The 14,802-nt window shown below is 43.5% G+C and overlaps 1 protein-coding gene across 1 annotated transcript in view; it reads left to right on the top strand.

The window, feature by feature from the left end:
* Positions 1-13,940, top strand: part of LOC120933095 (snake venom metalloproteinase atrolysin-D-like) — a 47,786-nt gene extending 33,846 nt beyond the window's left edge. Inside the window, exons 5-6 of the mRNA XM_040346092.1 lie at positions 9,287-9,363; positions 13,665-13,940. Of these exons, the coding sequence (XP_040202026.1) occupies positions 9,287-9,363; positions 13,665-13,851 (264 nt within the window). The 3' untranslated portion in view covers positions 13,852-13,940. The remainder of the gene's footprint in view (positions 1-9,286; positions 9,364-13,664) is intronic.
* Positions 13,941-14,802: the final 862 nt, after the last annotated feature.

A 14,802-nucleotide genomic window follows, 5' to 3' on the forward strand; every position in this document is an offset into this window, starting at 1 on the left:
CTTGCTCTTCTCTGAAATATTGGATTTCCTGGTTTCTCATCACTTATTACTCACAGCTATCAAGGACTGCACCTTTAAATATATGCTTTTTGGATGCGAGACTTTTATTTGCACTTGATTTCACTGGATTTTTACCCTTTATTATGTGTTGGGATCACTTACCTTTGGTCCTTAGTACCAATCCTGGACATTTATTTTGATAATTGTGTTTATTGACTTTCATGTTTATTTTACTTCCTTATAAGGATTTTGCTGTATAGTGTTAACCTTTTTCCAGATCACCCACCTTCACAGTTCAGATTGCACACTGCTTGTAGAGTTCACCCCGCCCAATTGGTGGGACTTATTGATCACTGTTTTGTTTTGCTTTTTTTGTTTATTGTTTTTTGTTTTTCGCCCTATCCCTCCATACCCACACAGCGGAGTTATTATCACTCATCTCATTTGGTTTCCTACAATCGGTGTCAAAGGGCCCGGGATTGTAGCTAGTTTGTAAGGCGAAGCTAACTTGTGCCAGATTTTTAATGTGTTAGCTATGAGAGGATTGGAGAGGTTTTTTAAGGATTTAGAGTGAAGGGTCCAGGGGTAATAAAGGAGGGACTGTAAAGAATAGGCCAGTTCTAATTGGACCCAGTCCTTATTAGGGCCGTGACAGTGCCAGTCGATCACCCTTGTAATGTGGGAGGCAAAGTAGTATTTTCTATAGTCTGGAAGGCCCAGACCACCTCTGTTTTTAGGAAGATTAAGAATTTTCATTGAAATCCTAGATTTCTTATTTGACCAAAGAAATCCCCTTTGGGCTGATTGAAGTTTAGTGAAGAGGGAATTTGGTATATCGACTGGGAGAGCATTGAAGAAGTATAGCAGTCTCGGAAGTACCACCATCTTTAATATGGCGGCCCTTCCAAACCAGGAGAAGAATTTTGAATTCCATCTCTTCAGGTCCCCTAAAATTGAGTTTATCAGAGGGATGAAGTTTGTTTTGTATAGGGAATTTAAGTCAGGAGTGAGTTTGATCCCTAAGTACTTAAGGGATTATTTTTCCCACTTAAATTTGAAATTCTTTTTAAGTGAATTGAGTTTATCTGGGGGAAGGGTGAGATTAAGTGCCTCAGATTTGGTCGGGTTGATCTTGAAGTTTGAAATGAAGCCGAATGTTTTAAATATTTTAGATAAGTTTGGCATAGAAATGTGTGGTTGAGTGACCAAAAATAAGAGGTCGTCAGCATAAGCCACCAGTTTAAATTCCCTGTCCTTAACCGTGAAGCCTCTGATGTCAGGTGATTAGTTTATTGACCTAATGAGTGGTTCCAACGATAATATAAAAAGCAGGGAAGACAAGGGGCAACCCTGGCGAGTGCCATTTTGAATATTTATAGGGTCAGATAGGGTGGTGTTATTTTAATCCGTGCAGTCGGATTCTGGTAGAGGGCCTTAATCCAATTTATCACATTTCCTTTCAGTCCGATATGGGAACACATTGCGAACAGGTATTCCCATGATATCCTGTCGAAGGCCTTCTCCGCATCGGTGGACAGGAGAAGGCCTTCAATTTTTGAGACATCTGCGTGGTGGATTAGGTTTAGTGATTTGGTTATGTTGTCCCTAGCTTCCCTTCCAGGCATGAAGCCTACCTGCTCAGGGCCAATGATTTTTTATAGAAGGGGTTTGATCCTATTGGCTAGAATTTTTTCCAGGATTTTTATATCCAAATTTAGGAGGGATATGGGACTATAGTTTGCGCTTTCTGTGTGATCTTTGTCCGGTTTAGGGACTACGGCTATGTGGGCAGAGAGTAAGGAACTGGAGCTGTGTGGTTGTTGTGCTAGATGATTCAGGGCCTTGAGCAACAGGTCAGTGAGGACAAGGGAGGTAGTTTTATAATATTGGGACGTATAACCGTCCGGACCTGGACTTTTCCCTGGTTTTAAATCTTTGAATATTAATTGAAGTTCAGTAGTGGTAATGGGCTCGTTCAGAGTGGAGGCGTCTTCAGCAGAAAGTGATGGAAGTTTGCTATCAGTTAAAAATGTAAGGATCATTTCTTCTTTAGAGGAATGTATGTGATGTGGTTTGTGTTGTGGTGGAAGGTCGTATAGGCCTGCATAAAAGTCATGGAAGATTGCTGCTATTTTTTCTGAGGAATGCTCTAGGTTGCCTGAGCTGTTTCGAATCGAAAAATGTTTGATTTGCTAGGGTGGCATCTTTTAGGGCCCTAGCAAGTTGTTTCCCCCCCTTGTCTTCTCTTTCATAAAAGATATTTCTTTTAAAGAATAAGGATTTTTGAGTCTGAAAGGTCAATAGCTGTTTAAGGGATGTCCTATGTCTAATCAGGTCATCCAGTACCCTGTCGGAGAGTGATTTTTTGTGTAAAGTCTCAAGTTTGGCTATGGTATTTGATAGGGAGGTGATCTCCTCAGCCCTCTCCCTTTTCCTTCTCGCGCCCCATCTTATGAGCTCCCCTCTTATGACACTCTTGTGTGCTTCCCAGTTGTTGAGTGGGTTTGTATCAGAGTCCTTGTTCAACCTGAAGTATGTTTCAATGGAGTCTCGAATGCTGTCATGTACAATCGGATCTGTTAGCAAAGATGCATTGAGCCTCCAATTGAACGGGGATCTCTGTTTGGGACCTAAAGATAATGTCACAGCCACTGGGGCATGGTCGGAGAGTGCAATGATGCCTATTTCTGCCTTTGATAGCGCGTTTAAGTTCCTTTGGGAAATAAAGATCAAGTCTAATCTAGAATACTTCCTGTGGGGAGGTGAGAAGAAGGAAAAATCTCTGTCCGTGGGGTGTAAGAGTCTCCATGTGTCCACTAGCTTAAGTGATTGTAATAAACTCTTAATTCTTTTCAAGATCCTATAGGAGACGTGGGAATGTCCATTAGAGGTATCTTGTGAAGGGGAGAGAGGGATGTTAAAATCCCCGCCAAGTATGATGCAACCCTCTGCAAACCATTTCAGTTCCGAAACAATTTTGGTACAGAATGTGAAGTGAGTGGAGTTTGGAAAATATACATTCGCTAGTGTAACCGGTGTTCCCCCCAGGTAACTTTGAGAAAAATGTATCGGCCCTCTGGGTCAGAAAGTTGGCCAGATAACTCAAATGGAGAGTGTTTGCTCAGTAGAATAGAAACACCTTTAGTTTTTGTCAGGGGGTTTGTGGCATGATATGCCTTAGTAAAAAAGTTGTCGGTGAGTTTAGGGGTGTTTGGGCCTTTAAAATGTGTTTCCTGTAAGAAAGTTACTGAGGGGTTCGCCTTTTTTAGTTCTCTCAGTAGTTTTGTTTACTTTTCGGGGATGTTGAGGCCATTGACATTATGTGAAATGACTGTGGGAGATTTGCCTAAGTGGGAGTATGACATTTTGGGAATGGGAGATAGGGTGGGTGAAGCAGGTAACTAGCAGGGGTAGCTAGAGAAAAGGGAGGTGAGAAGGGGGGAGGGAAGTAGGGCGGTGGAGGAGGGATGTGGGGGAAGAGATTGTATGTAAGAACAGGTAAAAAGAATAGTACGCTGAGAGCGAGACTATACTCTGGATGTCGCTTGTAGAAGCGCAGAGTTATTAGGTGTCACAGAGTGAACACCTCTGATGTCTCTTAGGGGAAAATGGGAGGTGCCAGGGTGGATATGTGTAATATATGTCCAGGGAGATTTTGTGAAAAGTGAGTAAGAAGCATACATGTGTTACAACCCGTAATGATAGTATCATATGTAACATTTGCGTTTTTTCTTAAAACGAATAAAAATAACTAAAACCAATATAACACTTCCCCAAAAGTGACAAAACGAAAAGCTGCCTCATGCCTGCGGCTTGGGAGGGCGAGCAAGTGCATTCAGGAACAATATCACCACCAGTGGGCCCGCGTCCCTGGATGCAACTAGCATTAAACAGTCTTAACTAGTACTGCAGAAGGTGAATAGTGAGGAGCGGTTAAGGGTCTCCTAATCAGGTGTAAGGTCGGCCAGAAATATCAAATAACCCTACTTGTGTAGACATATCTACCCAGGGCCGATCCTAGGCAGGGTGCACAGGGTGCATTGCACCCAGGCGCCTGCAGAGGTGGGGGCGCCAAACATCTAACAGACTCTCTACCAGAAGCCCTCTCTGTGTCCATCACAGAGGCCCCCCTTCAGGTCCCAATAAAGTACTCTGCTTCTCTTCCTGTATTTTATTTATTGTTAAGAGATCATGTAAGGATCCCAGGTTAATGAAGACTTTGTGGGGGAGCATCTCTGTGGTTGACTCATTGCCATAGAAACATTTGTAAAGAGGAGTTGGTAAAATGACGATGCCCATGTTGGGGGCCAGAAACATTTCTGCACCCAGGCACCTGTGACCCTAGGATCGGCCCTGTATCTACCCCTAATTATTCAAGTTCCTCTGGAATCTGGAAGAGTAAGGTAACAATGTCTTAGGAGTATGGTGACACTAAGACCAACCAGCAAAGAGAGCGTTAGTCTATACACATGTGGGTGTGTTTCTCAGCCCGTATATCTTTGGGGCCCATAGAGGAACAGAACCTATTGGATAGGGTAAATACTTGAAGGGCTGTGGGTACTATACTAGAGATCTTCCAGATAGGGACCGTCATCGGGATCTGTAGAAGGTCAGGTCCGTCCGTTAGAGGCAGAGGTCTTCTTAAAGTGGCAAAGTTCAGATGGTAGAAGACCTGTTAAGAGGTGAGAACTCAGGGCAGAAAGATGTGATTTTAATAATGTTTAAAGTGATAGATGCCCGGGGGGTGTCTATAGTATGCCTGTAAAGTGGTACAGTTTTCCCATGTTTAGAACAATACCACAGCAAAATTACATTTGTAAAGAAAAAAATTTCATTTAAAATTGCTTGTGGCTGTAATGAATTGTCGGGTTTCGGCAATATAGATAAAACGAATTGAAAAAAATGGCATGGTCCATTACCAGGTCCTTTGGGTCTGGTATAAATATTAAGGGAAATCCCGAACCAAATCTAAAAATAATGTTGCGTAGGGGTCCCCCCAAAATCCATACCAGGCCCTTCAGGTCTGGTATGGATATTAAGGGGAACCCTGCGCCATTTATTTTGAGGGGACAGTAAATTTACACTGTTATACAAGCTGTACACTCACTACTTTACATTGTCGCAAAGTGTAATTGTCACATGAAATGAAAAGATATAATAAAATATTTACAAACATGTGAGGGGTGTACTTACTTTTGTGAGGTACTGTAGGTATCCAAACACAGTAACAGAAATTAAAACAATTCCTACATTTTCCCACTAGGTGGCGATACAACATAATGATATGGCAGAGGGAAAGGGTTACTGGCAAATTTTTTGCATTGTGTGGCTTTAACTGACAATTGCGTGATCGTGCGACACTGTACCCAAAACAAATCTATGTCCTTTTTTACCCACAAATAGAGCTTTCTTTTGGTTGTACATCTGATCACCTCTGCAGTTTTTATTTGTTTGTGCCATAACTAGAATAAGACCGACATATTTGAACAAAAAACAACAATATTCTTTACTTCCTGCTATAAAACACATCCAATAAAAAAATGTAAAAACTTCATGTTTTGCTGTTGTGCTAAGTGGAGGATGTGTGTTATGGCCATCTTTTCTATATCTTTGTATTGCTATGTTGCTTAGTTCAGCCAATGTGTCTGTCTACATTGGAACTTGTTTTTCTTTAATAAAAAATACATTGAAATATAAAAAAATGTAAAAAATCTTTTTTTTTCCTGAATTTAGGCTAATATGTTTTCAGCTACATGTTATTGGTAAAAATAATTAATTAATTAATTAATTAATTAATTAAAGTCCCAAAAAATCCCAATCACAATGTGCAGCATTGCGGCAGACAAACCTGACACTAAGTGACACTTTTTGGGGACCAGTGACACAAATACAGTGATCAGTGCTAACAAAAATGCACTGTAACTGTATAAATTAGGCTGGCTGGGAAGGGGTTAACATCAGGGGCGATCAAAGAATTAAATGTGCTCCTAGGGGGTGCTCTCTAACTATGGGGGGAATGGTGTGACTGGAGGAAAACAGAGATCCGTGTTTCTGCTTAGTAGAAATACAAGATCTTAATTTTCCTCCCTCTCAGAACAGCTCTCTGCTTCTCCTGTGAACGATTGGCAGGTCCCTGCTGCCATCACGGCTGCCGGACCTGCTGATTTGCTCCCGCTGTGCGTGCCCCAGAGCCCTTGAAATAAATCATGAACAGATAGGGGATTTCACACTTAAGGGCCGCCCTGCCGCAGAATATGTACGTGGGGCGTTCCTTAACCACTTAAGACCCGGACCATTATGCAGGTTAAGGACCTTGCCCCTTTTTGCGATTCAGCACTGCGTCGCTTTAACTGACAATTGCACGGTCGTGCGACGTGGCTCCCAAAAAAATTGGCGTCCTTTTTTTCCCACAAATAGAGCTTTCTTTTGGTGGTATTTGATCACCTCTGCTGTTTTTATTTTTTGCGCTATAAACAAAAATAGAGCGAAAATTTTGAAAAAAAAAAATATTTTTTTTACTTTTTGCTATAATAAATATCCCCAAAAAAAGATATAAGAAAACTTTTTTTTCCCTCAGTTTAGGCAGATTTTCTACCTATTTTTGGTAAAAAAAACACAATAAGCGTTTATCGATTGGTTTGCGCAAAATTTATAGCGTTTACAAAATAGGGGATAGTTTTTGGCATTTTTATTAATATTTTGTTTTACTACTAATGGCGACGATCAGCGATTTTTTTCATGACTGCAACATTATGATGAACACATCGGACACTTTTGACACATTTTTGGGACCATTGTAATTTTCACAGCGAAAAGGGCTATAAAAAATGACAATGGCAGTGAAGGGGTTAACCACTAGGTGGCGCTAAGGGGTTAAGTGTGCCCTAAGGGAGGCATTCTTATTGTAGGGGGGCGTGGCTGTAGGCGTGACGTCACTGATCGTCGTTCCCTATATCAGGGAACAGATGATCAGTGTCACTGCCACACAAAAGAACGGGGAAGTTGTGTTTACACACACCTCTCCCCGTTCTTCAGCTCCTGTGACCGATCGCGGGACACCGGCAGTGATCGGGTCTGCGGGTCCCGCAGGTGCGGTCACGGAGCTTCGGACCCATGGCTGGGCTATTCAGAGACTAAGTGATTGACGTGATGACAAAAGCTTTCCCACGGCGCATAATGCGCGTCACCAGTTTCCGGAAGATGCCAAACTGCGAGTCGGCTCTATACGGCGCTATACGGCGCCTGCGCACCGACGTTCGGCTTCTTTCGGAAACTTGTGACGCACATTATGCGCCGGGGGGAAGCTTTTGTCATCACGTCAATCACTTAGTCTCTGAATAGGAACACCCACTCCCGCAGGAGCCACTACCCGGAAGCCGGGGGGAAATAGCTATACAACGGTATGTACAGCGGAAAAAAAAAAAACAGCATACTGTACATGTCGGCAGAATGCTGGATGGAATGGTATATACATGTTTTTTAGGGTGAACCTCCACTTTAAGTGGTTAAAGTGTAACTAAAGGCAAAACTTTTTTTGTTTTAGGACACCTGTTATTATTGCTGTCTGTGTCTCAATGTGTGCGATTCACCCTCTCTATTTGTCGTATTTACTATTTTTACTAAAACTGAAAGCAAAAGAAAATCCCAAATTTTGGATGTCACCAGAACAGAAATAGAGGGGAAATCTTCCAATGGGGACACCAATTTCGGTGACCCTGATAGCAATCAGAGAATCTGTCACTTTGGTAGGATTTTATTGCACTTCCTGTTGTGGTTGTAGGACAGGAAGTAAAGGGAATTCTTCCTTCCACAGGTGGAAAAAAAACTGACAAGGGTGTATAACTTTCCCTTACTCTATCCAAAAAAATGTTTTTTACTCTTAGGCCCCATACACACGAGAGGATTTATCCGCGGATCCGTGTCGCGCCGTCGCCGCGATTATGACGCGGCGACGGGCGCGACGCTGTCATATAAGGAATTCCACGCATGCGTCAAATCATTACGACGCGTGCGGGGAATCCCTTTGGACGGATGGATCCGGTGAGTCTGTACAGACGAGCGGATCCATCCTTTGGGATGGACTTCAGCAGATGGATTTGTTGAGCATGTCAGCAAATATTCATCTGCTGGAAATCCATCCCAGGGGAGATTTATCCGAGGATAAATATCCGCCGGAGTGTACACACCATAGAATCTATCCGCTGAAACCCATTTGATGGGATTTATCTGCGGATAGATTCTATGGTGTGTATGGGGCCTTAGACAAAATCTTGCTGACATGTTCAAGGTTATGGGTTGCACTCAGGCTTCTGCCCCTATTCACATTGAACAAATCATTTGGTGTCGGCAGACCTGCTCAATCAGCTGAAACAGTCCCCTGTAGATAACGTGCCTCTTGAACATACAGTATGTCTTGTGTACATCTCAGTGTCTGGCTTCTACATGGATTCTTTTTGTCCAGCACCTAGAAGAAGCTGGGAAGAGGTTGCCAATGAGGGACCACAAAACATTGAAGGTAGGTATTATTAACTTTAGTTCCACTTTAAGGCCATGTTCCCAAAGATTGGGAAAACCAATGTCTTAGCTCCTCAAATAGCGAGGCACCAGTTGGGTGACTTCCAATCCTTTAAACACCTTTACACCATTACTTTGTACAAGTGCAATCATATTTCAAAGTTTGCCAAGACCTTTCTATGGCAATGAGAAACATATATTTTTTTGCATTGTTGAGGATTTCAATTTCCTGCCTGAGGCCTAGTACACACGAGAGGATTTATCCGCGGATACGGTCCAGCGGACCGTTTCCGCGGATAAATCCTCTCGAGGATTTCAGCGGATTTGGATCCGATGGAGTGTACTCACCATAGGATCGAAATCCGCGCCGAAATCCCCTCGCGATGACGTGTCGCGCCGTTGCCGCGATGATGACGCGGCGACGAGCGTGACGCTGTCATATAAGGAATTCCACGCATGCGTCGAATCATTACGATGCATGCGGGGGATCCCTTCGGACGGATTGATCCGGTGAGTCTGTACAGACCAGCGGATCAATCCGTTGGGATCGATTCAAGCGGATAGATTTGTAGACATGTCTACAAATTTTTATCTGCTGGAATCGTGAAATTTCCGCGGATAAATATCCACAGGAATGTACACACCATAGAATCTATCCGCTGAAACCGATCCGCTGAGATTTTTCAGCGGATGGATTCTATCGTGTGTACGGGGCCTGAGGATGTTAAATCTTTGGCTGAACTTTATAACTGTTTGTGCTCATATTGTGCAGGATCACTGTCACTATCAAGGCTATGTTGAAAATGACAACCAATCAATGGTCAGCATCAGCACCTGCTCTGGGTTAAGGTAAGACAATGAATTTAGTATTAAAAATATCAATGCTTCCCTCTTTTCCTCTCTCTTCTTTCTTTTATCTGTTTAGCTTCTCTTTTCTTCCTTTCTCTCCAATTCCTTCTTATTTCTTTATGTTTCTGGTATTTACAGGCACGATACTTGTGATAGTCTATGGGGTCTCACACTATAGTGAGTCCTAAGATAGACCCAGGGAAATTCACCAAGGCTACTCGGTGGCTTCCCAACCAACAATTTCCTTTCCTCTTTTTTCTAACTAAAGCCTCGTACACACGCTCGGTTTACTCGGCAAGAACCAGCAAGAAAACTTCTGGCAGAGCTTTCTTGCCGAGTATACCATGCATGTGTACGAGGCTTTCAGGTTTCTCATCAAGAAAACTGCCTAAAATCTCGATGAGAAAAATAGAGAACCTGCCGAGAAACCCGAGAGTGTGTATACTTACCTGTCGCCGTGGAAACCCGCGCATGCTCGAAATGACTTTGACGCATGCGCGGTAGCTTCCTAGGCATAGGTAGGGTGCAGCAAGATGGTGGCGACGTCATCGCGTTCTTACCATTCAAAAGAACTGCGGTTCTTTTGAATGGAGTGTCTGTACACTCGGGCGGCAAGAGATTCTTGCCAAGAATCTCGTCAGGAAAAACAACGCTTTTTTCCTGACGGGATTCTGGCCTGTGTGTACAGGGCTTTAAACCCGTATTCGGGTTCTCCATCACTCACTATATGTGATGGTATTCTTGATCATTGATGGGAAGTACCTGTTCAGTCCCACTAGCACTTAGTAGTTCGGCCTTTTGTTTTGGATGTAACAGTTCTTAAATTAAAAGTTAGATGTAAAAGTTGGATATATATTGTGGCTGTATTTTCTATGTTTTTATGCTATTATGTTGACGATCTGAGAGTCGATTGTGCTGCATTATTGTGTCTGTTCATACCAAACATTTATTTTCCAATAAAAATATTTAAATATAAAAATATCAATGCTTGAAGAGAAAATAAGATATCTGATATTATATGTAGTTTTACTATGCAGCTTGCTGTTATGTGTTATCAGCTATTTCAGACTTACATGGATTAGCATTTCTTATAGAACATGTGCTTACATTGCTGTGTTGTGTGCACTCAACCAAGTCGTATACTACTGGTATTTACTATGAGCTTTTGATGCGTGCAGGTATGAGCATTCTGGTTACAGCATATGGAACTTCTAACAAGTGTAGTTTAACCACTTCAGCCCCTGAAGTATTTACCCCTTTAATCAGTGCCGATCCTGACCTCCCTGGGGCCATAAGCGAAGTTCTGCTAAGGGGCCCTCTACCTGACCCGTGAATAATGGGTGTGGTTTAAGCATAATATTGGGCGTGACTTAAAGGGGCGTGACTCAAAGGGGTGTGGTTAGAGTCTGAGGTGAATGAGGGATGGAGGGAGAAACAAAGAAAGGAAGAGAGAGAGAGAGAGAAAGAGGAAGTAAAAAAGATCCTACACCATAATAGCAATATGTGTATACCAGAAAGTTTAACAATCAGCAGATTAAGATACTCCAAACACCTGGTGTTAGGGCCTCAATCATCCCGGCACCAAGGTTGTTATGGTGTCAGGACAATTGAAGCGCATTATTATTACATTGTAATATAAAATGAAATCATTCAACTCACCATAATGCAGAATCAGTGGGAGCTCTGATGTTACTGTCCCCAGCCAGCGGAGTGCTTCCTTACATCTCAGGTGTCCCCAGCCAGTGGAGTGCTTCCTTCCATCTCAGGTGTCCCCAGCCTCCGGAGTGCTTCCTTACATCTCAGGTGTCCCCAGCCTCCGGAGTGCTTCCTTACATCTCAGGTGTCCCCAGCCTCCGGAGTGCTTCCTTACATCTCAGGTGTCCCCAGCCTCCGGAGTGCTTCCTTACATCTCAGGTGTCCCCAGCGGAGTGCCTACTTACATCTCAGGTGTCCCCAGTGGAGTGCCTCCTTACATCTCAGGTGTCCCCAGTGGAGTGCCTCCTTACATCTCAGGTGTCCCCAGTGGAGTGCTTCCTTACATCTCAGGTGTCCCCAGTGGAGTGCCTCCTTACATCTCAGGTGTCCCCAGTGGAGTGCCTCCTTACATTTCAGGTGTCCCCAGTGGAGTGCCTCCTTACATCTCAGGTGTCCCCAGCGGAGTGCTTCCTTACATCTCAGGTGTCGCCAGTGGAGTGCTTCCTTACATCTCAGGTGTCCCCAGCGGAGTGCTTCCTTACATCTCAGGTGTCCCCAGCGGAGTGCTTCCTTACATTTTGCCCCTTTGGAGCCCTTCTATAGTTCAGCAGCGGTGTCTCCAAGAGACACCGGGTTTATTGCCGCTTTAAGTGCCGAAACTGGCAGACACTATCACGTCTGCAACAAGCTGTTTGATTGGATGTCACTAGTGTTTATGTTCAGCTTTACTAATGCGATGCATTATGGTGGTTTATACTGCTGACCCGGGCATGACTTTGCTCCTGCACTTGGCTTCATATCTGCAGCGTTGTGCATGGTCCACTCTCCTTTCTGACCTCTCTTTGAACCGACAGCTGACTCTGGAACTGATTTGTTTCTGGCTTTCTTTCTGCTGAGGGGTACATAGGGCTTTGACTTGTTGAACACAGAGTACCAGTTAGGACAGGAAGATTATTAAATCGATCTGAAGGCAGAGGCAAGAGGCGAGGGGGGGAACAAATTAGAGGCGGAGCCGGCCATCTACAATGTAGAAATTGAGCTGCAGCACCGCCCACCAGGGGCGGGGGTGGGCGGCGCCGCAGCTCTCTTTCTATTTCGGCAGAGCTCCCTTCTCGTTCTGGCCTGGTCTTCGGTAAAATGGCGGCCAGCGGAGACATTATCTCCGCTGGCCGCGGATCTCTAGCGGCGGCGGGGCCCAGAGTATTCTCGGGGGCCCTACGCAGCTTGCGTAGTCAGCGTATAGGGCGGATCGGCCCTGCCTTTAATGCATTGTTTTATCTGACAATTGCACGGTCGTGCGACGCTGTACCCAAACAAAATTGACGTCCTTTTTTCCCCCGCAAAAAGAGCTTTCTTTTGGTGGTAATTGATCACCTTTTTTTTGCGCTATAAACATAAAAAAAGTATTTCTTCATCAGTTTAGACCAATATGTATTTGTCTACATATTTTTGGTAATAAAAATCGCAATAAGCATATATTGATTGGTTTGCGCATACGTTATAGTGTCTACAAAATAGGGGATATATTTATGGCATTTTTTTTCTTAATTTTCTATATTTATATCTCTATTTTTTTTTTTCATTTCTTTTTTTTTCATTTTGGATAAAGCAAGTGAGGGTTATAACCCCTGTCAAATATTTTTTTTTCGTCGGAAGGAAGTTGGTAAAAATCCCTGCAAATTAAGGGAATTCCTAAGGCACCCCCATGTCCCCATTGGAAGGTTTTCCCTCTATTACTTCTCTGAAGACAACCCAAAATGTGGTATTTTTTTTTTAATTTATTTTTTATTGATATTGGTAAACAGAACTAATTGAGAGGGTGAATCTCCTTAACAGGAACACAGACAGAAAAAAAACCTGACAGGAGTTCTAAACCCTCTGCACTCTATCCAAAACTAAAAAAAGTTTTGCCTTTTGATATACTTTAAGGAATGTACACTCCAGCCTCCAAATGTATGCCTGCTAAAACTAGGCTTGCCTAAAATAAAATAAAAAGACTATCTCAAATTCCTTAAGTCAGTGTAGCATCCTTTTCCCTAGACTAGGACTGCAGGTAAATTTAGTTGTGCTGGATGGTAGTCAGTCTGGCTAATTTGTAGTGTTTCGTGATTACATGACTTCTGTTAATTCCATATTAAGTTGTGGCTTCTCCCTTCTGTCAGCAGGTGGTGCTATTGCCTTTGACATAAGGGTGATGAGTTACAGTAAAGATCAGGATATGATAAACATACCTTTCTCAGCCAACCATATTTGTGGCTAGGCATGCTGGGAAATGTTATTTAATGGAATGAAATCAGGTGAGTTCTTCCTGCCCATGTCTACAGCTACGGTCTGGGTGGATGGTGTGTATACAGCTTTTAGCGGCTAGACCTAAGGCCTATCCATGAGGCTGCTGGCTGCTAGGCCTAACTGAGGCCTATGCGGGTGTTCAAGTTCATGCAGAGGAAAGCCTGCCAAAGATCCGGTAACAATTCTAGAGGGATGGAGTTCTGAGGAAGGTGCTACAAATGTATAGCTGCTGTTACCATTTATAAATGTACAAATAATGTATGTGATAGAACACTGCGCTGTTATCTTTAAACTGTATTCTTGTTCTTCTTTTACAGTGGGCTCATCCTGACACAAGGCCGGAGATATTTAATTGAACCACAGAACCTGGCAGAGGGAATGCATGTTGTATATGAGGAAGAAGAAGAAGAAGAAAACCCCAAAGCCTGTGCAGTGACAGATGGACATTGGGAGGGATCAGTGTTGGCTCAGGAGGTGTTACCTACTCCTACTAAGGTGAGATAATGAGAAATACTAAGAGGAGACACTAGAGATTGTTTATAGAACAAGAGCAACTCCATGTTGTACTCATGTCATTCCACACTGGCCAATACTGGGGGACTTAACGCGATTGTAAGCCTTTAATTTAAAAAAAAATATATGTAACAAACATCATACTTACCTGCTCTGTACAATGGCTTTGCACAGAACAGCCCCGACCCTTCTCCTCTTGGGTCTCCAGCTGGCACTCCTGGCTCCACCCTGCCGAGTGCCCACCATACCAAGCAACTTGCTATGGGGGCACCTGTGCAGGCTTGCTCCTGAGCTGGCTCTGATTTGTCTATAGACACACAGAGCGCATCTCAGCCCCCCCCCCCTCTCATTCTAACACTGTTTGTGATAAGCAGCAGCGAGAGCAATGTTGTGTCTGAGCCTATGAGGAAACTGAAAGAGAATAAGTCATGAATGGGATTTTGCCTGCAATTATATAGGCTTTCTTATAAAATATTTATTTTTTCCCCCTCATTTAGCTTTGCTTATGTTGGCAGAGCCTGGCACATTGGTTTAAGTGTCAGAGGCCATGTGAAATGTAATTATTGCTGCTTTGTCATCTGCCTGCCCATCCATAGCAAAAGCAGCAACTTTTAAACCTTCAGGCAGCTGGTTTCTGACCATTCAGAATTAGGAAAAAGGTACCGTATTTATCGGCGTATATCGCGCACTTTTTTCCCCTTAAAATAAGGGGAAAATCGTGGGTGCGCGATATACGCCGATAGCCGCTTCCCGCGCTCAGTTTGAATGGAGCCGCCAACATATACCGAGTGCAGTACACTCGGGTACATTCGGCTAGGCTCGTCTTCGCTCGTGCTCACGAATAAACGTCACAGAGCGTGAGCACGAGCGAAGCCGAGCCCTGTCGAATGTACCCGAGTGTACTGCACTCGGTATATGTCGGCGGAGGCGTTCGAACTGAGC

This window comes from Rana temporaria, chromosome 3 (assembly GCF_905171775.1).
Source record: "Rana temporaria chromosome 3, aRanTem1.1, whole genome shotgun sequence".
Lineage (NCBI taxonomy): Eukaryota > Metazoa > Chordata > Amphibia > Anura > Ranidae > Rana > Rana temporaria.